At 35.6% G+C, this 27,579-nt stretch overlaps 1 protein-coding gene across 2 annotated transcripts in view; it reads left to right on the top strand.

Annotated features, from left to right (window-relative positions):
- PACRG (parkin coregulated) overlaps positions 1-27,579 on the top strand; it is a 600,857-nt gene that overhangs the window by 84,091 nt on the left and 489,187 nt on the right. For both annotated transcript variants that reach the window (XM_017869560.1, XM_017869561.1), the window contains exon 2: positions 3,839-3,973. In XM_017869560.1, the coding sequence (XP_017725049.1) occupies positions 3,839-3,973 (135 nt within the window). The remainder of the gene's footprint in view (positions 1-3,838; positions 3,974-27,579) is intronic.

The following is a 27,579-nucleotide window of genomic DNA, read 5'->3' as shown; positions in this document are numbered from 1 at the left end:
AAAAAAAAAAAAAAAAAAAAAAAAAAAAAAAGAATAAGTAAATAGCAGAAATATAAAGACAGGATACCAGAGACTCAAGAAGAGAATTTCTCACTGTCAAGTGATTACGTATCACCATGGATTATGTTGTAAAGTTCTCTTCTAAATAAAGGCTTTCCCTGGAAGTGCAGGCATGGAATCATTTCTGTAGGGTACATGAAAATTTATTGAAAGGAAGAAGTGTAAGTTATCTATATCAATTTATAAAAAGCCTTCTAAGCTTTGTTAGAAATGTGTCCATTCCTTCAAAAGTTTGAACATTAAGAATTTTGAGCTGAGAATCAAAAAGATTGGAGTATATTCAGTATAAGAGACAAAAAGAAAAGAGAACTTGATTTTAAAGAAATGCAAAGACAAAAGGGGAAAGATGGATGATCTCAACAAATTTTAGACCAACTCAGTAAGTTCGAGGCTTACTATCAGCAGTAAAATAACGGTGTGACTTCTAGAAAACTCAAAAGGATGGTTAGTGGATGATTAGCAAGCAGAATATCTAAATAATGGTTGTAGTTGAGTTTTTAAAATGGGGCATTGGGACTTTCTTCTTCACTAGAATAGTAAAGAGGCCCCAACATCTGCAGTGCTAGTGGAGACCTCACCAGGAGCTTGGGCTTGTTCCCCACTTAGGGACAAAAGAGTTGCCTCCTTCCCATTGGAGTTAAGTCAGAGGACTGCCTGGAGAGTCAGGAATTTCACCACTATTCAGGGGAATGAGGCCACACCATTTATGATGTCAGTGTGGACAATGGGGGAGCAGTAATGAGTCACTCCTGCCTCTTCCAGCCAGGAGGTTATCAGTGGAGGCCTAGTGGGTTCTGGAATCTCCATCCCCAGCCAGTATTAATGAGACATTCTCTCCTCTGGGGTCACCCAGTATTAATGAAGCATTCCCTCCTCTGAGGGCAGTAGATGCCAAGTAGAGTAATGAGACTTTACCCCAACTTGGCAGTAATAAGGTAGCACCCTTCCCCCAACCTTTGCCAGAGAAATGTCAGAATAAGCAAGCTAAAGCAGACGCTTTAAGATCTCATAATAGAAAATCAGTGATGACACCAAGAATCAGGAAGATCTCAGAGTGAATGTAAAAATATAATCAACAGGTGCCAACAACAAGATAACAGAAATGTTAGAAATGTCTAGGGAAGAATTTTAAATTACTTTCAAAAATGCTTTTATGAATATTGTGACACACTTGAGACAATTAAAGAGTGGAAAGTCTCAGAAATGAAATAGACAATATAAAGATGAACCAAATAGAAATTGTAGAACTTAAAATAGAACTCAAATAAAAGTGCATTGGGGCTCAACAGCAGAATGCAGGAGGCAGAAGGAAGAACCCACAAACTTGAAGACGGAGCAGTAGAAGTTACCCAAGCTGAACGACAGAGAAAATAGGCTGAAAAAAAAAAAAGTTTCAGGGATCTGTGGTACCATAACACAAGATCTAACATTAGTGTCATAGGAGTCTACAAGGAGAGGAGAAAGAAGCCAGGCCAAAGAAGTACTCAAAGAAATAATGACTGAAAACTTTCTAAATTTGGCAAGAGACATGAACCTACAGATTCACAAAGTTGAGCAAACTTCAAACAGGATAAAAAGCAAACAAATGCATGCAAAGGAACGTCATAATTAAACTTCTGAAAATTAAAGACGAGAAAAATCTTGGCATAACTAAAAAAAAAAGTGGCACCTTATCAATAAGGGAAAGCAATGTGAATGAGAGTGGATTTATCATCCAAAGCTTTGAAGGCTAGAGGGAAGTGGCACACTATTTTTCAAGTGCTAAAAGAAAGAACCATGAACCTTAAATCCTTCATCCAGTTAAAATGTGGTTTTGGAAATGCAGAAGAAATCAATAAAATTGGCCAACTTCTAGTAAGACAGACAAAGGAAAAAGTGAAGACACAAATTACCAAATATCAGAAACGAATAATAGAGCTCATGAGAGACCCTCCAGACATCAGAAGGATAACACAGAAAAACCACAAGCAATTCTACACTTGTAAGTTTGACAACTTAAATAAAACGGACCAATTCCTCAGTAAATACATGTTACTGCAAGTCATGCAATAGGAAGCAGATTATTTGAGTAGCTCTGTAACTTTAAAGGCTATTATATTACATTTGTAATAGAAAACTCCATATCAAAAGGTGACAGAATAAGAATCACAGAAGCCTACTGATTGATGCAGAAAAAAATTGAAAAAATAACTAAAATAACTTAAAAAATAACTTTTGGCAACATAAAATTTGTCAATCATTTATCAATTCCCAAAAATGTGATTCAAGATTTACTCCTCCATGAGTTTCACAAGTTCAGGAATCACAGCCCTACAGTTTCCATGACAGTCATATAGTTAAAACTGTTCTTTTTATATAGCCTCCAGCTCAAAGAGCTGAACAAAATTGTTGTTAAATACATGTGGTTATTTAACAATTGAATGAATTTGACTGAAAATGGTGGCTATTAATTCTAATTCCAGAACAAATTCCTAATCTTCAGTAAGTGAAAGGAAATCTTCCTTCCTATTGGTAATGCCCAATGCGGCCTCAATTACTCATATAATCATATACTGGGAGTAATGTGCTATGTAGTGGAGTAAATTCTAAACTCTAATAAATGTGTGTTACCTCACTCTTCAACTCCACTTCAGCATTTACTCATTGTAATAAGGTATTTCTTAATACCACACTTAATTTCAAATATAATCCTTTTATATATGTATTAGATATAATGTATTTTTCATATCTAATGTGTATTGTATATTTATTGTATGTTATTTAGATACATTAATATATTCATCAAAATTGGAGTTTTTAACAAAATATTACAAATTAACATATAAAATAACTAAAAGATTAAGTTATATTATTCCATCCATAGTATTAGCAAAGTAATCATGAATTTATTAAGCTAATATATAAAATGACTAGTATTTACCTTTTATAATAAGCAGGGAAAATAATCATGGTTAGACTATATGTAAGGAACAGAGCAGTACCCTCATTTTCTAAGTAGTTTCTTATTACTTTCAATTTTGTAATCTAATGAATTAGGTCCAATGTAAATAATGCAGATTCAAAAGATATATTCAATGTAAATAACCCTATAGGAAATATTTCTTCTTTAATGAAAATTTCAGTTTTGGAGATGGAAGTTTCTCATCGGTTCTAATTTCTCATCTGTTCTAATGTTACTTTCCTGTGAATTCATGTTACCAAATGTGAATTCATGTTACCAAATACACACACATAATAGGCCACCTTTTTTTTCTTTCTATACTCATTTATTATTACTTTTATATCATTTTAGTAGTTTTATTGTTAATATTCATAATATGAGAACATATTCCACTATCTTACATATATATAGAAAGATTGAAATGTTTTAAACTACTTGAGTATTCCATAAAGTATATCAAACCCAAGATTAGAATTTATAAGTATTTGAAATTGTTAAAGTTTTAACATTCTAAGCTTAAGACACTTCTATTAAAATGTTTTTCATAAACATAGTATCAGTCTTCCCTATAAAGTGATATTTTAAGTGACATTTTCTAGGACTGCTTTCTAAAGTAGCTTGAAATAAAGTAGACTTTTAATAGTGATTATAAAATAATTTTCTTCCCCAGGTGTTTGTATTAACAGATTTCTGTTGTCCCTTATTAGATAATGTGGTTTTATCTTCCAACATATTTATACAAACTGAAGTCTTTTAAAACAGAAAGTCCTTTTATTGTGAATGTTTTTAGTATGTCTTGAAACCTGATCCCTTTTTTTTTTTTTTTTTTCAATTAAGGTGAGAGGCCCTCCAACGGCAGGGGCATTTAAAGAAAGACCAACCAAGCCCACAGCATTTCGAAAATTCTATGAGCGAGGTGACTTCCCAATTGCCCTTGAACATGATTCGAAAGGAAACAAAATCGCCTGGAAGGTAAGTCAGGACACAGCTGTGCTGGCCAGCTGCACTTCCTGGAGTGACATCCCCCCAATACCAAACACACTTGACTGCTAAGTAAATAAACTGGAGTCATTTCTCAGCACATGGAAGATGGTGGGAAAGCTCTTAGAGAAAGCCCCCCTGTGTCAGCCATCCACCTTGACTAACAATTAAATTACAGCCTGCAAAGAAGAAAATGACAGAGTTGCTTTGCCTTAGAGAATTGTCTGCTGCCCAATTCATCTCTATTTTTATGAGAACCTGGCAGCCCGGCCTGATCAGGCAGTCCATCAAATGATGGAACTGGCGGCTGGATAGGGAGAGCAACAGCCATTTATCTACCCCAAATTTCACCTTCCTGCAGGATACTTCCAAATGGAAGCTTTAATTACCTAAATGGATAGGTCAAGATTGTCTGCTCTCTGGAAATGCAGAGTAGAATACAAAAGCAGGCCGATCCCAATCCTGGCTCTTTTCTCCGTCCCAGCCTGTGTCAGCCCGCGCAATGGCTGTCACACGTGCCCTGTTAGAGGCTGACCTCCACAGCCAAAGCCATTACAGCACAGACATTTTTCTGACAAAAGGTTAATTGGCTTCAAAATAAATGCATTGCCTAATGACTCCATTCCAATGTGGTTGTGTTCCTTTATGAAAGGCTGACTGATGTTGTTTGTAAAAACTTGCCAATCTCTTAACCGTAGAAGGCTTTTACATTTAATTTGAGAAAAATAAATGCTGGTCTCTAACCGGCTTCTGCTATTTAATTATCGTTGTTATCAAAGACTTTGCTTTTGGTGATATTTATCAGCTAAAAGGGCTTCTCAGCCTACAGACAGCAAAGCAGTTGTGCACACTTATGAGTATCACATCAAGTTAAGGACAAGAAAAGGCTTTGGCCAAATATCAGTTACAGTAAGCAATTGACACATTTAACTTGGAAGTCCAGCAGTCATGGCCAAAAGCAAATCAGGAATCGTTTGTAGTTAGTAACAAATAAATTTATGTTTAAATTTGTTAAACATAAATCAAAGTAAATAGCTTATAGTGATTTACTTTGAGAAACCAAATAGCTTAAAAAGGTGCATTAAAATTAAAATTTTCCTTCCTGTATAGAAACATCGAAAGGATTATTTGCATGATATCTAGTATGTCTTTTAAAATATTTTCATATTTTTATCAAACATTTCTAATTCTTGAGCAGTCATCCGATATCAGTTATCGAACTTAGAATTATTTCAACTTATGTTACAAGAGGAACTTGGTGGTATCCTTATTAGGAAACCTTATTATAAAATTTTGGGGGAGTGGGAAAGAGGTGAGTAACATTATTGTCTCCTTTATGATAGTCTCTGTTAGTATCTGAATTTGTTATGTGAAAATGTATGTATGATGAGAAAAAATATGTAGCGAGTATAACTAACTTTCATACTTTAGTCTTAATATAAGCATGTATTTCCAAAGTTTTGTTGGGATTTTTGGATTCATATATTTGATTGGTTGCATGGATTTTGTGTTTGCCTGTCTACGTACTGGCTCATACAAGATAACACAGTAGAGTGTCTTCAAAACCTGATTCCTGTTGAGTAAAATAATGTCATAATTCTTTATAAAAAGTGAGTGGCTTTTGGTATTTTAGGTAATTATAACCTACACATAAATTGCATTAATGAAAATAAATTATATAGATTTATTATGATTCAAATAATTTTATGAGCAACCGTTAGAAGTGTAGAGACTAGAAAAAATCATTTTGAAAATAAATTATTAATAAAAATATGAGATGAATCATTTTCTTTATGTTTGATAATCCAACAGTCAGCAGGGATATAAAATGCTTTTCTTTTTTATGGATATATTAATTCTCTTAAGCTACTATTGATTATAGTACTGATTCAGCAAGCTAGAAAGTAATAAAAAGAAGAAACAATTTATTTGCTGTCACTGGTAGTATAATAGCATAAATTTAGAAAAACATCTTATTCCAGAAGCTGTGGACTTCTTTTAGAAAGTTGCTACTACATTTTAATTGCATTACTGTATCACTGAAGATAAGACATTCAGATTATTAATCATAGGCTTGGGTACCATCTATCCATAGTTTCATATTTATTTCGTGGCACATTGGAAAAAGCAAGAGGCCAAGGCCCCGCACTCCTCTCTTGTGTGTGGGCAGAGCAGCGGTTTCTGGTCATGCAAACCTCTCGTCTCAGTGTCATAGCTCATCCCTCACTGAGGACTCCTGAGGAACAGTGCTTCCCTCAGAGGATATGGCCTCTCTCGACTCTCCTCAGACACCCTGGGGACTCCAAGTGGATCTGCGAGCATCTGAAATGAAGTGCATAACTAAGTGAGAAGCATGTCTATTTCTTTATTGGTGTTTACAGAGCCTACGGCTCTAAAGGACTTAGGAGGCACTGCTCTAAATCCTGGCACAGGCTGCCCCATCCTCTCAGGGTCGTTCTAGTCTGTGAAGGTGCTGGTCTGGGGATCCCTCCCCAGGTCCTCAGACTCCTCTTCTACTTGTTCTGGATTAGCTGAGCAGATCTTCACCAGGTTAGGAACTGTCGTATGTTCTTGAAATAACAAAGGTAGTCTATGGTAACATCAGAAGGTAGAAGTAAGAGGAAGTAAGAGTTAGAAACAGACAGGTGTCTTTGCATGCTTAGGTTTCTCAGCCCACACCCTGCTCTCAGTACCAGTTTCGTGCACACGCAAGTGGTCATTTGTTCCAGATGCCAAAACAACGTGGCAAGCTGCATGTCATTGTCTCTGTAGCTTCGTCTATTTCTTGTGGCATCTCTGAAGATTGCAGCAGTGTCTGATCCAACTGTCTGCAGTGGTGGAAACGTTCTACATCTGCACCATCTAATATGGTACAACCAGCCATATGTGGTGATTAAGCACTTGAAATGTGCCTACCGAGACTGAGGAACTGAATTTTTAATTTTATTTAATTTTAATTAATTTTAATTTAAATAGCCACATGGTTACCATATTAGACTGTGCAGCTCCAGATTAAGATAATGGCAGTCAAAAATAAATGCCTGAATCTGCTACCCAGATAGATAGAAGGCTTTCACTATGTTAGAATTGTTATTATTAAAGTGAAAAAAATGGGACTCATTTATGGATTTATTGTCATGGTTTTCTATGCATATCATGAATTTCTTGGTAAATATGAGAAAAGTTTTGCAAAATGTTTGTGCGAAAATTTCTCTATACTTATCAATGGCAGTTCATAAGCTATGAAAGATGAATAGATCTCATCTCAAACATGAAATCTACCAATCTTGATTATCAATGGTTGTAGTTATAAAAAAGCTTAAGGAATACTTAAACAAAAAATGTTAATCTGTTTCTTTTGCTACATTTTTCTTGACCCCTCTAACATTTGGGAAATAACGACTGTTGATTGTTTTGCTCTCTTCAATATACCTGAGGCACTGTCGATTTTTAGAAATAACTATATGGTATTATAAACCATTCATTTATTTTGAAGATGGAAACAGCTACACCTATGCAAAGGTGTCTCTAAAATCTTTCACTTTCTAGGCATTTTGATGTAGTAGATATTGATACAGGCCGTCTTTCTCCATGATAATGTGCTATGTGACAGAATACGACATGCACTAAGATGGTCTTGTTTTCCACTAAATTTCTAATAACCAGGCATAAGAATGTCCCAGATATCAGATATATTAGAAAAGGAAATAGATAAACCTATAACCCCCTAGGAAAATCAAGATATAATACCAACCCTTTCACAAATGCAGCAAAATCACAAACCTCTCAAATCTGAAAGGGAGAAATGCAAAATGGACTTGTACTTTGTCCAGAATCCCTCCCCAGTTCCCCCAAGCACCTAATCACCCCACACCTGACAATGTCATGGTGGTCCTTGTCCAGAGTAGCAGAGATGCCAGAGGGCTTTCTGCAGTCTAGCTTTTTCTTCTTTGACATGTAAATGATATTCCATAGCCACCTATATTGAAATGAAATTAATAAAGACAGAACTGATACACATGAACAAGTATATGTGAGAATGGAGTTAGGTGGCCTCTACTCACTGCCAAAAGTGTATCTTCCTCACTGGCCTATTAGAGGTACATCAAATCTCGCCATGGAGGCAAATTTCCCCTTAGGTTCATATAGTAATTGTACCTGTTGATTAAAATTTAGATCTCCAGACTTTGTTTTGTATTAAAAAATGCCTTCTTAATATGAATCAGATAGCTATAAACACTTAATAAATACTTTTTATAAATAATTATTGACATAAATGTGTCATTTATATATTTATACCCTACATTATTTCAAAATGGAGTTAAATTGTCTTACAAAAAAAACTATAAAGTCAGCATAAATAAGAGATGAGAGAAATGAAAACCATAGGGACCCAGAATGGATTCAGTACCAATGTTAGTAAAAATAGGCATATCCTGAAATCCCATAAGGCAGAGATCTTTGTCTGTGTTTCCGATTTGTTCACTCACTTTCCTGGTATCTTGAACAGTACTGTCACAGGGCAGGCGCCCAAGGATATTTGTTGGATGAAAGTAAAGCATTCAGGAGTTGATTAGTTTTAAGTCTTATTTCTCTTGCTCCATAGGCCTCTCTTTCCTTATCTGTAAGTGACAACAATATACCAGGTGATTTCTATGGCTCTTTTAAATTAAGAGCATTCAAATAAATTTTGTTTCACAATTATTAAAATAACAGTATTTTGAGATGTTCATGGATTACTTCAAAGAACAAATATTGAGTACAAATTTGCCACAGAAATCAATTCTTCTGGTAGTAAAATGGAAATATTAGCAGCAGGACATTTAATTTGAATCCGTAGCCCTTCAGGTTCCAGAGTGATATGCAACGGTCTTGAGGAGGTTGAACTTTTACCACGAGAATGCTCTTTATGTTATACATGAATGTTTTTCAATGACTACTCATCCCTTAAAGTTTGCTTTCAAAATGACAAGTTCGCTTCCCTTTCTAAAGGACTGAAAATATATGTCGCACTTGAACACCTAAGTAAAGGAAATGCTGTGAATAAATTAATTAGATGCATAAATCAGCCTTTATAATTTCCACTGATGGTGTCTCAGACAACACCTTTAATTATGTGTTGACTGACAATTCCATTCAATATTTCTTCTCTGGCATTTTCTCCTTTTTTCTAGTTCTTTTTATTTCTCAGCAGCATTGGTATTCATGAACTATAAAAAGCTGTCAATGTGACTGTTTTCATTGACATAACTGATAATTTCCTAGTAGGAAAAACAGTTATTGCATATAATTATTATAAAAGTAGGCACACATTTTCTTACAATTAAAATCAGCCCCGACTCAGGATAGCTCATTATCTGTAAATATTACTGCATTTTAAAGTAAATCACACTGTGATGTGATACACGATCCATTTGCTATCAGTGTTTTCACAAGATTCTGTAATTTTGAGTTATAATTTAGTCCCTTGGTACCTTCAATTTCTTAATGCTTCAGTTTCTTAAGGATTTAAAAAATTAATGCTATATCTATTGCCCCTAAGTTAAAACTGATATTGACTTTTGAAATCTCGTAGGCAAATTTAATTGAGCTGAATAATTTGTTTCACATCAAGGAGAATGAATGTTCTCTTAGAATTGTCCTGGGCTTCTGTTTCTTTTGATAACTGCCAAAGCTTGAGTTTGGAAAACAGGACTTAGTAGAATTTGCAAGGCAAATTTTACAAGAGAAGTGACAATTTACCTGATTTTTGTACGAGAGATCTGCCACGTTCCCACAATTATTTCCTTTGTGATTAATTAATGGACAGGGCTTATTCCAGAAGCCTTGAAAAAAATAATCCTCTGGCAATGAGTGTGCTCTTCTTAATGCCATTCTTTTATTTGATGTAAATTGCTACATCTTAAAAGTGTGCAGCATGAAAATACAGCCACGTATCAGAAATAACTTCTGTTTAAATTGGTTAGATGACCTCTGAAAACCAGATGAAAGATTTTCTGCTGAATGGGTTGGTGCTCCCTGCTGCCTATATAATTTATGTGAGAAATTAGTGCAAACGGTTCACTTTTATGGAGCAGAGCTGCTTGTAGCAAGCCTGCAGAAACAATTTCCCCCCAAGCCTCCATCTGTTCTTCAAACTAGGGCATATGCCATCTCATCGAGCTTGAAAGTCAACTGATTTATAACTCCTGGAAAGTGCATAGATGGAAAAGAAAGGTCGACTGCCGCTCTGTGACAGTGATTTGTTTGGCATTGGCTAAAGACAATTCACATTACCAGGGACCCAAGGGGAAACAAGAAATGTTGTAAGTTTCAGATCTCAGTAGACTGACAACTAGAAGAAAAACGAATCACTCCTGCTTTTTAAGTCAGACGACCACCACAGTTGAAAAGTAGGTCTTGGTAGTGCTGAGGGTGTCAAAGCTAAGCTGCCCCCCCGTATTGTCACATAGCATCCCATGAAGAAATGTGTCACTGCCACCCTCTCAGTGGTAAATGTTGCCATTGTAGAAGTATCAGTACTCTGATGTTTAAACAAAAAATGTGTGTCGCTGCTTGTCAGAAAGTTCTGTTTGGAGACACAAATTGGTCTTTGATGAATTTTCTATCTCTACCCAAGGTTAATCTCCAGTTCTGTTCCAGTTAGCCATTTGTGAATGGTTCCCTCCTGTCTTATCACTCATCACATGTCTCTTTACTGAAGCACTCTTGAGATCAAAAGTCCTTTGACAGGTGACAAATGGAATCAGATTGGCAGGATGCTTGTAAACAACAACAAAAAAATCATTCTTTGTTTGATGTTTTCATTTGAATAGTCGAAGTGTCATCCTCCCAGATAACAACTTTTAGTATATTGATGTTTTGTTATCTTTTACTACATGTATGTATGTTTTTTATTTTGTTGAAACTGTGTTTCACATGATAATTTTTAAGGAACTCAAAGGAGCATTCATGGTCCTAATTAAGAGAGGAGATTGATAGTGGACATACTGCCACAGGAATTCTAATAGTTTCCTCCAGTTTAATGACAACGAAAAAGACAATCATCTTTTAATGTGCAGGTTTAAGTTTTCAGCGGTCATTACTAAGACCTTTGGAAAGGAGATACCCAAACATGTTCCTATGCAAAGCTCCGTGTTAGCAGGGATGCACACACATGGCTTTTCCTGTAGTAATTCTCATGGCATGGTGCCCAACCACGTAAGCAGGCTTGTCGTTAGCATGTTTTTGAAGAGAATAGTAACTACTCTTTTCACAAAGTCGTTATGTGTGAAGCACATTTCTTGCTATTGGGAAAAGTATAGAAATGGACATAGTTGACAGAATCATTTTAAAGCCAACCTCTGCCCCTACTCTAAGACACTGTCTTTACAACAAATAATCCTACAGAATTTCCAAGGTTTGGTTTTAATCTGAATAAAGGAAAACCCATCAGCCTTTCTAGCCATAAATTCTCAAATTTTGAGTTCTTATTTAGATTGATCTCTCTCTGTTCATGCACAGGTTTAAGCACTTAAAAAGACAGTTATATGGTTTGAATATTTCTGAATTCTTGAATATCTTGAAAATATAAAATTTCAACTTTCATATACGTAAAACACAATTTAATTGAAATTGACATTCTTAAATTACAATTGCTTCCCTTCATATCTCTTTAGAAAATAACATCTTTGTATTCTATTAATAACATATGTTGGCTGAAAAATTAAGACTAGCCTGATTTTATTCCTTTAATGTCAATCTGTTCTTGTTTGTTTGTTTTGTTTAACAGCCTTGGTAAATGCACTATTTTTGTGTAAATAAAAGTTGCTTCCATGTATTTTTCTTTTCCTTTTGTGTATTCTTCCTTTACCACAGTAAGCTTATTGTCTACTTACTTGAAACTTTTTCTCAACTGAGGAGAGTTTTCTTTTGTAATATTACTTATTGTTACTCTGTCCCAATTTTCTATTTTCTTTCTTAGAACAAATATTACATGTAGATTATACATTTCTATTCTATTCTATTATTTCTATCATTATCTCCCTCAATATTTTTATCTCTTTATTCTTGTTTTAACTTCAGGCAGAGCTTTCTTATGTTTCCCATTTTTTGTTGGTATGGATGTATCCATTACTGCCACCAGTTCAAATTTTAGCTGTGCTTAGGTAAACTGCCCTGCCCCTGGCAATACCCAGTGTCTAGCATGAGCATGTTTCACCTGGTCTTCTTCTGTTGGCCTAAAAGAGGGCTTTGTAACTTCTGACACTGAGACAGCTTAAGTACACAGACACCTATAATCCCTAAAAGGCACAGATACCCAGCTCTGTCTTCGTCTGCCTTTACCTGTAGCATTTTGCTTGTAGGACACACTACTTTCTAGGACAGAATGCAATGTGGTACCAGAAATCTCTGTCCCTACTTGCTGTCCTGTTGTTTCTTGAGTTGACTGTGAATGGATGTAGGAAGGGTGAATGGAAGTGGATAGCGCTTTGTCTTGAAAGGCAACTACTTCAAGGTAGCAGGCGGGTGGCCTAGTCCCTCCCGCCCCCATCGTCGCCCTTTTATTCTAGACCTTATGTTTCTGACAGGGCCAGGAAGGGGGATTAGAAAGTGTGGGAGAGATGAGAAAGCTGACTACCTACTTTTGGATTGGTGCCTCTGGTTGCAAAACGTAAGTTGACTATGAATTGTGGTTTTCCAATCCAGTTTCGTTGATCTCATTTTCCGTAGAAATTCCCTTTATTTTCTGCCTGCACCTTTGTTATTATACTGGTTTGCTGTTGCATGTTACATTTTCCTCTTTTTCTGTATCTTCATAGATAATTTTGTGGTATGTTGGGAGATACTGTGTCAGAGATTCATGTCAAGGTGCTATTTAAAAACCCTGAGTCTAATTCGTTTTTGTGCATTAATGGACTACATTCCTTTACAGAGAAGTAATGTGATCTCATTAACACTTAGGCTACAGTGACTTGTCTATTCATAAAGGAATTGAGTACTTATAATGGGTAAGACATGGTGCTGGGCCCTGTAACCTGCATAATATGAGTTCTGGTCCTCAGAAGCTTATTGACTGGAATAGATCACTATTCAAGGAAGAAACCAAAAGTCCTTTCAAAGAGTATATATCAGGTCTTAAGACAGATTGCTTCCACTTGCATAGATCATAATTCTTAATCTTTTATGCAGTAGGTGTTAAACATTTGCTACTTCAATGATCTGGTTCAAATAATTTCTGTAGGCAAACTTTTCAAATTGAGAGTCTCTATAAAATTTTTGCCAGTTCATAAATGGTTATCCATTTCAGTGAGCGCAGCTTGCTGATACTTTCATTTTTCTTGTATTTCAGTTTTTTAATTGCCATACTAAGAAATAATAAATTTTACCTTTAAAATGAACTTTAGGCAGTCAATTCACGTACCTACGTATCTACATATTGTGGCAATCCCAAGTATCAATAAGATATTACTGACTTCAATGTTCTACTCTGTACTTTGAAATAAACACTTGAAAAAAAATTATGTTTTTACCTGTTTGTAAATTTTAAAGGTTTATCATGCTTGAGATTCAGTCTGATTTAAGTCTGAAGACTTCTGGAGTCATGGTTAAATACAAGCTGGACCTTCTCATTCCAGCTTTCACATTCCTGCATCTCTGTTCTCTTATTTTCTATCTTAATAATTTACCAGTTTAATCTACTATATAATTTGTTGAAATGTTTTCAAATTTATTTTCAGTGAATATCAATTCTGGAATTTATATATATATATTATTATTTTTTTTTTTTTTTTTTTTTGAGATGGAGGCTCGCTCTGGATGGAGTGCAGTGGCGCAATCTCGGCTCACTGCAAGCTCTGCCTCCCGGGTTCACGCCATTCTCCTGCCTCAGCCTCCCAAGTAGCTGGGACTACTTGGGTGCCCGCCACCACGCCTCCACACCTGGCTAATTTTTTGTATTTTTAGCAGAGACGGAGTTTCACTGTATTAGCCAGGATGGTCTCAATCTCCCGACCTCATGATCCGCCCGTCTCGGCCTCCCAAAGTGCTGGGATTACAGGCATGAACCACCACGCCCAGCCTATATTTGTTTCTTAAAAAGATCTGCCTACTCTTATATTTTTCTCACTTTATGGTTTCTCTTACTATCTTTATCAGATTGTATTTTTAAGTACACTCATTTGAGGTTCTTTTTCACACTCATCTATTATCTTGAGTTCCTGGGGTGTGAATTGGAATCTGCCTTCTGTGGGAGTCCCTCGGGGCCTGGGTTGTGCACGCACCCCGTGGTGTGCTTTCAGGTTCGTCTCTGCAGGACACACATTCTGAGCCACTTTTTATGTGAATCAGCCTTCACGTTTCCTCAATGGACTACTGTTCACTGCTCTAGGTTTGAGTTTCCCTTTCATTTCTAGGGACTTGGTATTTGCCTATCTTACTTTTGAGAATGGCTATGCATTTTAACATTTTATTTTATTTTACTTTTCCTCTGGTATTTATAGTTTTTTTGGCCATATTGACCAGAGATCTTTCTATTAATTCTGTAAAATTGTTTTCTTAACTGAATATCTTCGCTTAGATGCAGATTAAAGTACCATCTTGAGATGTAATCTTTCCTCAATGTTAGACCAATTCTAATACTTCCACAAGTGAAAAAAAAAAATCAATGGAATAAAATATGTTTTGTATTTCCCATGGAATTCCCTTTATGTAAGCAAGTTACCTTTATGTAAGTTAATGTGTATTGCATAATGTGTATGTGTGTGTGTAATCAAACACATATAAATTGAAACTCTATTGAACATAGCAAAACTTGGGTTTGGAAAAATCACAAGGAAAAGACATAAAAATTTTGTGCCAACCCACAACTCTCATTTTTGTATGTATATAGTACATGTGTGTATATGTGTGTATTTATATGTGTATGCAAATATGTGTAGATATTTTGTTCCTATTTCAGTACCAGAGTAAAGATTTTTCTTTTCTTTCTTTCTTTCTTTCTTTTTTTTTCTTTGAGACAGAGTTTCAGTCTTGTTGCCCAGGCTGGAATGCAATGGTGCAATCTTGGCTCATTGCAACCTCCATCTCCCGGGTTCAAGCAATTCTTCTGCCTCAGCCTCCCAAGTAGCTGGGATTACAGGCATGCACCACCAAGCCCAGCTAATTTTGTATTTTTAGTAGAGATGGAGTTTCTCCATGTTGGTCAGGCTGGTCTCGAACTCCCGACCTCAGGTGATCCGCCTGCCTCGGCCTCCAAAAGGCTGGGATTAGAGACGTGAAACCCTGCACCCGAACAAGATTTTAATTTTCATACTGTAAAATTAAGGTGGGTGGGGTTATCATAAGGAGATCTTTATCTTCTCAATATTCATATCTACTAATATGAATCTCTTGAGAGGCATTAACCCTTCCGTTGGAAAATATCTTTCAAATGCTTTCCATTTGCAGTAAGTTGTGTAACATTTTACTAAACATCATTAAATACTTTTTTAAAATCAACAAATTATAGTATTGGATTGGAGATAATTTACTTTTTAGAAATCATCTTCATAGAAAGAATCACTGTAGATTTATTATTAATTTTTAGTTTTGAAGAGTTGCTTGGGTAATGATTAAGTAATTTATATATGCACAAAAAGATTGTTCATTTACACAAATTTTTATTAATATATTTTAAATGCACTATGAGAAGTGCTAGTGTATTAGATTGGTGATATTAAAACCACAAGTAAAAAAATATAAAAGTTAAGGTTTTTATAATTCTATTTGGGAATCTCTAGCTTTTTCTGTTGGTGTGGGTTATAATTTCAACACTGCATTATTCTAACTTATTACATTTAATAAACTAACAATTGGGACTAGCTTCAAATCTCAAGCAGCAATTTAGCAGATGGTTCATTTCATGAGAAAGAAATATGGACTATGGTGACTATGACTGTACTATTGGAGAAATGGAAGAAAGTGAAAGTAAAATGTATTGGTTAGTTGCAATATTGCTAGTAATATTTTGTCTGGTCAATAATATCAGAATGTAGATCAATTTGCACAAATAATGAACTCCACAACCAAATGAATAATCCTCTATGGAATATACTAGTATTGCAGAAAACCTTTTTGGTAAGAAATTTTGCATGCTGTTAGTGTAAAGCATCATTATTTGGCTTCTTAAACAATCACTTTGTTTTTCTCATCATTCGCTGTCTTGTACTTTATACATCAGACATCTCTGTGCATGTAGATTATCAACCATGCTGACTCCCTTTTTGTCTCTGAACCTGTACCATGCTGGCCTCTCTTGAATGCCTCCATTGTCTCCACATCCACCTCCTCTGCTCAGCCTCTAACTGCTCATCTGCTTACATCTGGCTCAGCTCTTACAGTCTCTTAAAAGTCTTTCCTGACTTTCCCAGGCCAGATTGAGTACCCTTCTCTGGGAAACCAGCATACGCTATTACTGGTCTCATCGCTGAGTAAGGTAGTGATCTGCTTTCACATCTCCCCTCAAGATGGTGGACTGCAGAAGAGCTGGAGCAGGATTATTTGACTTTGACCTCCCTTAGCCCCTGATACAACATGAGTAAATATTTTAAGGCTGATGTTTCAAATGATTCATTAAAATACATTTTTATACTTTTCATATATTTTTGTTTGTTGAATACAGTAGCAATTTCAATTTTCATCTACTTGCAAACCAAGAATGAGGGTGGTTATCTGTGACTTTTAAATTTTCTTTACAGGCCCCATAGATCTTTTGGTAGCTCTAGTTATTTTTGTTTTCTTATAGAATGTAGTTTGCAGTACTTTTAAAGCCTGTATAGTATCAGCTCACTGAATATTGCTGATTGCTGAAGAAAAGTGTTTGTTCGTTTAAACTGCAGTGATCATATTTAAATTTCATTCTTATCTATGTAGTGTCTTTAAATATGTGCTGTCCAATTGGTGCTCATGTAACTTGTAAGAAGCGTCATTCACTTGCTAGGCATTACCTGAGTACCTACTGGGTGCCAGACCCTGCTCTAATCTGGAAATACAGCAGTGAATGAAGCACCCAAATTCTCAGTGCTCATGGAGTTTCCACTACAGTAGGAAAAACTAAACAACCAAACCAATAAATATAGAGACTGATAAATGGTAATGTGTAGGCCATTTGGTAATATTGTCTAAATTGTTTTTAAAAATAAGAGTCCTAACTTAATACTTTTCCCTGTTTAAAATGCAATGATATCAAAAATAATGAAGTGCTAAAGAGAATGCAGTGAAAATAATCAAATAAATTGTGCACTTTCAGGACCTAGTACTGAAAATCAGTGTAAGAGTTATAACCCAACACTCTAATGAATTAACAAATTATATTTTAATTACATTTTATTCCACTAAAACCCTAATTAAGGAATCATGAATGACTGTGTTTTGTACATTTCAACATAAATATTTTGTGAGTTTATGCAAATATGTATTTCCTTTGTGAAAAGTACTTTTCACATTTCAAAACTAAGGAAAACCTAAATAGCCAAGCAAATCCATTTTTTATGTCCCCTTTCTCTCTTCTTTTGAAAGTAAAATCATTACTAGTGAGCAGATTTAGAAAAACAAACAGGAAATGATGAGACACATGTGAGCAGATAAAAAGTCATATCCAGATTGTCTTTAGAGAGAGCACACGAAAGCAAGCCCCAAATGCAGGCCAGGGAAGACACATTCAGATGGAGTCACAGCTCATGAACTTATTTGGGATAGAAATATATAAAAGTTAATTCTATGGCAGTTGTATAATAGGATGTCTCTGAGAAATTAATGGAATTTAATGCAAAGAGATGAAACTGAGTATTAAAGATGTGCACTATTCATTTGTTTGTTCTGAGCATTCTTTCATCCATCACACATTTCAGAAGGTTGCAATTTATTAAGTGCAGTGAAAATCACTGGTGATATAGGCTTTTGTGCAGTGTATACAATTAGCCATAAGTACATTCATGAGCTGCATAATGTGGTTTTGGTCAACGATGAACTGCATATTCGATGGTGGGACCATAATATTATAATGGATCTGAAAAATTCCTATTGCCTAGCAATGACAGCCATTGGAACGTTCAGCAACACATGTTGCCTTTTCTCTGCTTAGATACAAAAATATTTACTATTGTGTTATAATTGCCTGCAGTATTCAGTACAATCACCTGCTATACAGGTTTGTAGCCTAATAGCAATGGGCTACACCATATAGCCTAGGTGTGTGGTAGGCTATACCATCTAGGCTTGTGTAAATATGCTCTTTATGATGTTTTCACAAAAACAAAATCACCCAAGGACACACTTCTCAGAATGTATCCCTATTGTTAAGTGATACATGACGGTAGAAAGCAGTAAAAAGCAATTTAAAATAGTGTAAAATTACTTGTATTTTGGAAACGATAAATCTAAATGCTGCTCATGATGAGCCACAAAATTATCTAATTTAGTAGATAAAATTAGGCATCAAAATTATTATATCAGAAATCTAAATTATGTTTAATTAGTGTACATATTTTTGAAATTTATTTTGCTTTATAAAATAATTTTAACCTCATAAACATGTTCATTTGTTTAATTTCTTTCTTTTTTAAAAAAAATTAGAGATGGGGTCTTGCTGTGTTACCCAGGTTGGATTCAAACTCCTGGGCTCAAGCGATCCTCCCACTTCAGCCTCCCGAGTAGCTGGGACTACAGGAGCATCTGTGTCTTAATGTAAATCCAATAAGAGTTTTATAGCAGTTGAAGTGAAAACATGCTGAATTTTGTATTGAAAGAGTAATGGAATATTTAAAGGATATTTAAATATATAACCTTAGCATGTCTTTGAAAGAACATGTGATCAAGTCCAGATTCTAATAGAAAGATCCCATTGTTACTGTAAGGAAGACAAATTACTTTTTCTCATTCATGACTGAGGCTCCTGTAACAAAAAACAAATTAGCAAGAGAAAAAGCATACAAGTTTATCTTATGTACGTTTTATAAGACATGGGAAGCTTCCTAAGGAAATGAAGACCCAAGGAAATGGTTAATCCTGAGTGTTCTTTCTAGCAGGTTTGACGAAGAGGGGACAGTTGTAGAGAAATAGGAGAGGACAAAGGAAGCTTGGCAAGACCTCTGTGTTCAGATTCTTCTCTGTGACACTTTGTCTTCTGAGATAAGGATGTTCTTTTTCTCCGGGTATGGGAAGGGCACCCCTCACATATAAGGGTCTTATGACCAGCTTTAGGAAAGAAAGGTGGGAGAAGGTGAGAGAGAACTTCCTGCTTCTTCCATTTTTAAAGATGTGGCATATTTGGGGATAGCTGTCCTGACCCTGTCATTACCGAATTCCTTCTTTGGACTTCAGATTATCTTGCACTGCCTTTTCATTATTATTTATTCAAATGGGACCCTAACACAAAACCAATGTGATATAGAAAGTTAACAGCAAGAAGGGCTCGTGTCTCTGTGGCTGCAGTAAACAGGAGGAAGGACGTGGTCCACTCTCAGAATGCTGTCACGGTTCAGAACTGAGGGATTTAATATTGGTTGGGTATTATTTTCTCTTCTCCCTCCCTCTTGCCCCATTTCTCACTGAATAGCAACCCCAATGTAATTACCTGTTTGGTTGGACTACTTTGATGGACTTAAGCATAAAGTTAAAAGGGAGGAGAGCAAGCTCAAGTGTACTAACTTGAGCAGTTTGGGTAATCAGGGATTAAGATCTTGTGCTTCTTGGAGCCCTGGGGACAATGGTTGAACTGCATCAGGCAGCCAGACTGGAATCAGGTGGAGTCACTGGCAAGTTAGAAGCCCTTAATTTTGTCATGCCTCTCACTTCCTGTGACCCTGGCCTGCTCCTACCTACTCATCCACATGGCTCCAGCCGTGCTGACTTCTTTGATTTTCCAAGAAAACAAATGCCCAGATCTCCCTCTGGCCTTCATCAGGAATGAGTTCCTCCAACTCTTGGCCAACTTCCCCTCTTCAGGACTGTGCTCTGATATATTAAAGCAGCCATCCTTGGCACCTATTCTCATCCCCCTCTCCCCAGGGACACAATGATGTTTCTCCAGAGCTCAATACCATGCCTGTCCCAGGTAAAACACTGGGATAAGAAAGATATTTTGTCTGTGGCTCTCACTACCATCCAGTAATAACTCAAATGATTTTAGACAGTAAGGATTAAAGGATGGTGATCTAGTTGAAAGTGTGCAGGCATGGTGAGGGGTAGGCGTCTTACATTAAAATGAAGTTTACTTATCAAGCATTTAGTTATTTGGGTGGCTTTGGTGGAGAGTTCAGCTGAAGGATATGAAGCTGGGGAGAGAGGACAGAGACATACTGAGACATCCCTTCTAGCTGCTGCGGGTACCTTCTTCCTTTTCTTACTTTCAACACACACATTCTCAGCTCTCCTTTATTTAGTCATGAATTTACTCATGTATTCAAGAAATATTCATTGAGCATCTTTGTTACTGCCATTAGTTCAAATAATATCTTCTATTTTTAATCTGCTTCATTTTGTCCTATTCTGCTTGCTATTAAAACCTACCTCTTCTGTGCGAATCCCATAGATTATTTTTATTCTTCTAACATACTGTTCATTCTTTGAACCTAAAAGAGTGCAACTTTCATGATAGTATTTGGAGCATGGAGGCAGGCAGGTAGGGTTTAGAGGATAAGAAGGAGACAAGCAGAGCTGAAAGGTTTTGAAAGTGCCTTCAAAGCCAACGCATACACCACCATTTATTCATTCTAAGATAGGTCTTTGTGATTAAAAGTTAATGATGTTCAATTTATATTTAGATGCTGTACATACAGCATCTAAATTCTTGTCCTGGTAGTGCTTGAGATTTTGAATAGGGTGAAATCATAAGAATGCCATAATATTCCTTGGCATTAGTGAAACTTGATAAATTTATTTTGTTTCTTTCATTAAACTTCCTTTTCTAAGTTCTGGGATACATGGCAGGATGTGCAGATTTGTTACACAGGTAAATGTGTGCCATGGTGGTATGCTGCACCTATCAACCCAGCACCTAGGAATTCAGCCCAGCAAGCATTAGCTATTTATCCAGATGCTCTCCCACCCCATGCACCTCCACCCCACAAGAGGCCCCAGTGTGTGTTGTTTCCCTCCCTGTGTCCATGTGTTCTCATTGTTCAGCTCTAACTTGTAAGTGAGAATGTGTGGTGTTTAGGTTTTCTGTTCCTGAGTTAGTTTTCCAAGGATAATGGCTTCCAGCTCCATCCATGTTCCTGCAAAGGACGTAATGTTGTTCCTTTTTATGGCTGCATAGTATTCCATGGTATATATGTACCACGTTTTCTTTATCAAGTTTATCATTGATGGGCATTTGGGTTGATTCCATGTCTTTGCTGTTGTGAATAGCACTGAAGTGAACATACACATGCACGTATCTTTATAATAGAAGATTTATATTCCTTTGTGTACATACCCAGTAATGGTATTGCTGGGTCAAATGTATGTCTGGCTGTAGGTCTTGGAGGAATCACCACACTGTCTTCCACAATGGTTGAACTAAATTACATTCCGATAAACAGTGTAAAAGCATTCCTGTTTCTCCATAGCCTCTCCAGGATCTGTTGTTTCTTGACTTTTTAATAATCGTCATTCTGACTGGTGTGAGATGGTATCTCATTGTGGTTTTGATTTGCATTTCTCTAATGATCATGATGATGATGATGTTGAGCTTTTTTCATGTTTCTTGGCCGCATAAATATCTTCTTTTGAGAAGTGTCTGTTCATGTCTTTTGCCCACTTCTTAATGGGGTTGTTTGTATTTTTAAGAAAAGGTATTTTTTAGTCAATTATTTTTCATGAAATCTAAATATGCCTTATCAGTATTCCAATCTATGTGGCCTGGTTGTTTCTAAATGTTATTTTTAATAATTGAATGATATTAAATAAAATTCTTGCTATATCTGGTTTAAAATGATTTTGATGATTAGCTTTTGTTAGTGGCATTTACAAATTCTAAACAACTTATACCACATCCATTATTTTCTTTAGCTTCTGCTGGGATTTGCTGTGTAAAAGAGTGTGGGAACAATGTAGCTCACGTTATTCTGATAATTAACATCTGGGAAGGACAAGCTTCTGCATAAATTTTTCCCATAATGGGAGGAAGTGAGCAGAAACAGAATGAGCATTGTGGGCTACGATTTTAATATTTAAAATGTTTTTCTCTTAGGAACTGAACCTGTAGCTTCTGCACATAAAAGCAGTCTTTTTTTTTTTTTCATTTTTTTGCCCAAATAAAGACAATTCCAAATAAACTATTATATTTTGTTTGATGTCTTCCTTTCTACTCAACAAAGCCAATGATTTGCAATTTGAATAACTTTTGTTTTTTTTTTTTTTGAAACGGAGTCTCGCTCTGTCGCCCGGGCTGGAGTGCACTGGCCGGATCTCAGCTCACTGCAAGCTCCGCCTCCCGGGTTTACGCCATTCTCCTGCCTCAGCCTCCCGAGTAGCTGGGACTACAGGTGCCCGCCACCTCGCCCGGCTAGTTTTTCATGTGTTTTAGTAGAGACGGGGTTTCACAGTGTTAGCCAGGATGGTCTCGATGTCCTGACCTCATGATCCGCCTGTCTCGGCCTCCCAAAGTGCTGGGATTACAGGCTTGAGCCACCGCGCCTGGCCTTTGAATAACTTTTCAAGCAATTTCTCTATTTCTTTTTTAAAAATATTTTTTATATAATTTATTATATGAAGACTTAATCAATGTTTGAAAGGAGTGATGCCATCTTGCTTTTTAATTAAATTTCTTTTACTAGACCTTTCACAGTGGATTCTGGCATAAGTGTAGGGTTTTAAACTTTTTCCCCTCTCGACTAATAATGAGGTGAATTATGAAAAATAATAATTTGTCATAATTTCCAAAAGAATGGGCTCTACAGCCTTCCTGTTACTAGTGTCAAAAGATGAATTAACTTTCTTTTGTTACCCAACCATAGCCATGTTGCTAACTTGATCTCAGCTCTCTTGGAAAAATGGGAATACTTCTATATTTAGGCAATATTCCTTCTAGCTATTAGCATGACTTCAATTTCGTTTGGTTGTCTTTCTTCTAGTAACTGCCTCATTCAGAGAAGATATTACCGACACTTTTTGTCACTTTTGATTCCCCTCTGGAGCTCTTTTATGCCCCTTGCCTTGACAACTTGTTTGTGCAGACTTTTCTGGAATTGGAGCATTGTTTGTATCTTTTAAAAAACAATATGCTAATTATTTTGTAAAAAACAATATGTTGTTTCTTGACTTTTTAATAATTGCCATTCTGACTGGCATGAGATGGTATTTCATTGTGGTTTTCATTCGCATTTCTGTAATCATCAGTGATGTTGAACCTTTTTTCATGTGTTTGTTGGTCGCGTAAGTGTCTTCTTTTGAGAATTGTCTGTTCATGTCTTTTGCCCACTTTTTAATGGGGTTGCAATTAAAAAATATGTACTTAAAAAAACCAATATGTTAATTAATTTGAATTTTTAGGGCTTTTTTCATTAAAACAGTTTTACTAATGATATTTTTATAAGTATTGATGCAATCTTATTTCTCTTCTTTTCTAAAATTGTGGTAAATACCCATGATATAAAATTTACCATCATAACCATTTTTAAGTGTACAGTTCAAGTCATGGTAAGTGCACTCACATTGTTGTGCGACCAATTTTCAGAACTTTTCTTCATCTTGCAAGACTAAAACCCTATGCCCATTAAACAGCTCCTCACTCCCTGCTCCCCACATCCCCTGCTAACCACCATCTTACTTTCTGTCTCTATGAAAAGGACATAATGAATTTCATAAGAGATTTTTCATGTATGTTAGGTGCACAGTGAAGCGTTATTTTGTTTTTGTATGGATTACTGGTAATATGGCCTCCAAATGCTAAAAAAAGAGAAGAAAATTAAGTCAATTATCTTTTCTACTTGGAATGTTTAGCAGCCACAGAGAGTTAAATAAGAAAACTGTACCTGTGCTAAAAAATTATCACAACATATGAAATACATATAATTTAATTAGAAATTAAATTATCAGGGTAAAAAGGTGTGTCTAAACCCTGTCTAAAACATTAGATACATTGTATAACATTGCATACATTGTATAATGAATGCATATATAAAAGGTTATAAAACCTTTAAAAATGATATAAGTTGCTTTAGGCCAGTTGAATTATGTACATGCTATTTCCCAAATATGCTGTTTAATATCCCTTACACCAATGGGCGCATGTACATGTGTATGTTTGTATTCAATTCACTTTTACCTGCAAAGACCCTGTTTCTGACATCCTTATTAAAACTTGGAATTGTTTGCTTTTTAAAAAAATGTTGATAATTGCAAAGGTTATCTAGTTATGCCTCAAGATCACCGGCCTCTCTCTATAGCTTTTGCCAAAAATACTCCTTAAATCAACTGTCCTGTATCTGAATGTAGATTCTATTATATTTCCATCCAGATGTTTTTGCTAATATCATTTGTATGTTACTTTAACATAATGAAACCCAGAAGGTGCAATTCCATGTTAAAGAGCATAATCAGGCCTTATCATGTCCTAATGCCAATCCCAAATTTTGTTCTAATGTAAAACTTCGTAATAAAATTTGAAACCACAGGGGTTTTCCTGGTTTGCATAAACTACTAAATCCCCTTTATTTTGGCATATTAAGTTAAAATAAACTATAAGAGTAACATAAATGCACATGATTACTTGTATTTTTACTATATTACTTGGCATCATTCAGCCCTGTTTCAAGGACTTAATGCTTATTTGGTTACTCTTTTTCATTTCCCCATTTCCTTCCATTGTTTGATGCTTGGAATAAATTATACAAGCTAAACTATATTATTTTTTCACTATCTTAGTCTTTCTTTCCTGATGATGAATATGCTTTAGAAATGGCTTATTCGGTAAAACATTGTTTCATCAGTCATTCCTATCTGGTTTAGTATGCAAAGTATACATGAATTATTACAAAAGAGAATCTTTACATTAAATTTTATTCTGTTTGCCATTTGTCATCCTTTCATAATTATTTATAAAGCAAATTCCATTTCTAAAAAGAAGGTATAATATGATCTGGTCCTTCTGCCTACTCTTTTTATTGCTATTTGTAATTGAGTAATAGTGAGGGAAGCACTGTCTTGAGTCATTGGAACATGCTAGGAAATCATTCTTTGATATACACCTTCAAGTACAAGAAGATAAATCACAAATAGTAAATTGGATACCATGTTAAAATATCTGCAAACAATTTTTTAACCATAAATATATTTCATAAATAGTTATTTAATTATACATCTTAAAATATAGGTTTGATCCTGCATCTTGACAATGAAAAACCCAAGGGTTTGTGAAATTCTGTCCTAAGCAGACAAAACCTGTGTTTTTTTGTTGTGTGGTGTTATATACTACACAAGTAGGACATGCTTTTTAATTACCTGCTGTCATCTATATGAACTTGTTGAGGAAATGAAAATTAGCTTGGGTCTTACAATCTACCATTGGACACATTTCAACAAAAAATAATAACTCACTCCAACTTTTCAACTCTTTTAAAGTCTTCTGTTACAAATCGTAATAAAAAGTATCATACGATATGTGTGAAACTCATAAGTAAAATTATTCTTTTCAGTAGGAAAAAAGTGGTTAAAATAACCTACTTTTCCTCCTCTCTTTTCCTTTGTTTTGGTCAATTTTCCATCCCATATCCTGTTCTGTCTTCCTTTGCTTTATTGTTATTAAATACTTTCCTGTCCTAAATCTTGAATTCTGACATATTTTTTGCATGGCTTTAAGGTTATATTTGACTTTAACATGATTTTTATATTTTTTTTTACTTCTTTTGGTAATACTTAATATATTCATTGTGCAGTATTTTGAATGGGAAAATAAATAATCAATTTTCCCTTCTTTATTCTTTCAAATTTTCATTATTTCCCTCAATTTATAAATCTTTATAACTTAGGCTTTCAGGTAGAACCCTTTCTTTTTCTCAATTGGGTTATGTTTTCCCATCCTGGGTCTAGCCTGGTACAGGGGTAGTCAGAGGGCTGTGATTTCAGGGAAGCAGAAGCCTCCTCCGCTTGGCAATCTCCTCAACATCCATAACTGTTGCTTGGCGCATTGGCCCAGAGGGGTGAGGTAGGATCACGTATCTGAACACTTCCCTTCCTTTCCTCTTCTGCCTTCCATGATTGCTCAGGCTGAGGGATTCAGCTTTCAAGTTTCCATCACTTTTACATCATATCGTCCTTTCTGCTCCTCAAAAGTACTAAAGAGTGGAGGTGGAGGGAAGAGCCCTGTGTCATTTAGAAAGAAGTTCCATTATCTCTTGCTTCTCTCTGCTTCATTGCCCTTGATGTGATTATTTTTCATACCTTCAATCTTGCTCTTTTAGTCACATCCCTTCTTGTTTTTTGTATTTTTCATTTGATTTTAAAAAGTGTTTTCTTAGCATATAGGGGATGGGTTCATGCAAAAATATTCTTACAAATTGTGCTGTAAAATGTTATTCAAAGATTATCATGAACAAAGTATTACAGAATATTGGGAAGAAAACCAGATAACTTCTAGACCATTTGTCTGTCTTCAGGTATAAAACTAATTTTCAGATATTAGTTTGGGGATTTTTCACAATGTTACAAAGCTAGTGAGTAGCCCTAATGGAGCTAGAACCTAGGTCTGCTATATCCGGTCCCTTCTTTCTATTATAGCACTAAAACTCTTGCAGCTAAATGTTAGAGAAGACGCATATGCTTCCTTACAGAAATTTTAAGTATTTTAAAGCAATGGTTGACCTGATTCAGAGATGGAAATGTAAATAATTGGATGTAATAGGTAGGGAATAATGTGGGATAAGATTAAGTGGAAAGGCAGAGGCTGGATTATGAAGGTCCCTGAATAGCAATCTGAGGTAGCACATTGTCCTGCATAGATAGTGGGGGAGATAATAAAGAAGAAAATTAGTGTTCATTAAAGTTTATATTTCAGGCACTAAATATTGTGAATCAAGTATTTTATTAAAGAACGCTGAGTATATATGTAACACACAGTGCTAATAAAGAGTATTTGGGTTGTCACCAGCATGCATGTGGAATTGGACTCTAGCAGCTGTTTCAACAGTCCACACATTAAATGATAAGGAGTTGGAGTGGAAAGATGGTAGAAGAGGAGATAGAACTGGCAAATAATAGAATACTAGTGATCAAGAGGAGGGACATATAAGGGGTGAATTCAAAATATTAGCAGCAGAGGATGAGATGCAAGTAATCTCTTTCTTTTAATTTAAGCAAGAGCAAAATAAAATCTCATAATTTTAGTTGGATTTGACAGAATAATCCCTACAACTTATCTGGAAAAATTAACAAGCAAGGAAATCAAATGACATTTTCCAGTAAGTTAATAAAGGGAGGACTTATCTCAATTAAGTTTCAACAAATTTTAGAAAGGAAATAGACCTGGGACAAGCTTAAATTATCTCTGAAGGAGTACATACACACTGGCCAGTCACACACCTCAGCACACGTTTTAAAAACTATGGGGGCCAAGAATGATGGTTTCCAGCTGCATCCATGTCCCTACAAAGGACGCAAAC

Source organism: Rhinopithecus bieti, unplaced genomic scaffold (assembly GCF_001698545.2).
Source record: "Rhinopithecus bieti isolate Rb0 unplaced genomic scaffold, ASM169854v2 scaffold_3948, whole genome shotgun sequence".
NCBI lineage: Eukaryota > Metazoa > Chordata > Mammalia > Primates > Cercopithecidae > Rhinopithecus > Rhinopithecus bieti.
This window is presented reverse-complemented; position numbering and strand designations above follow the sequence as displayed.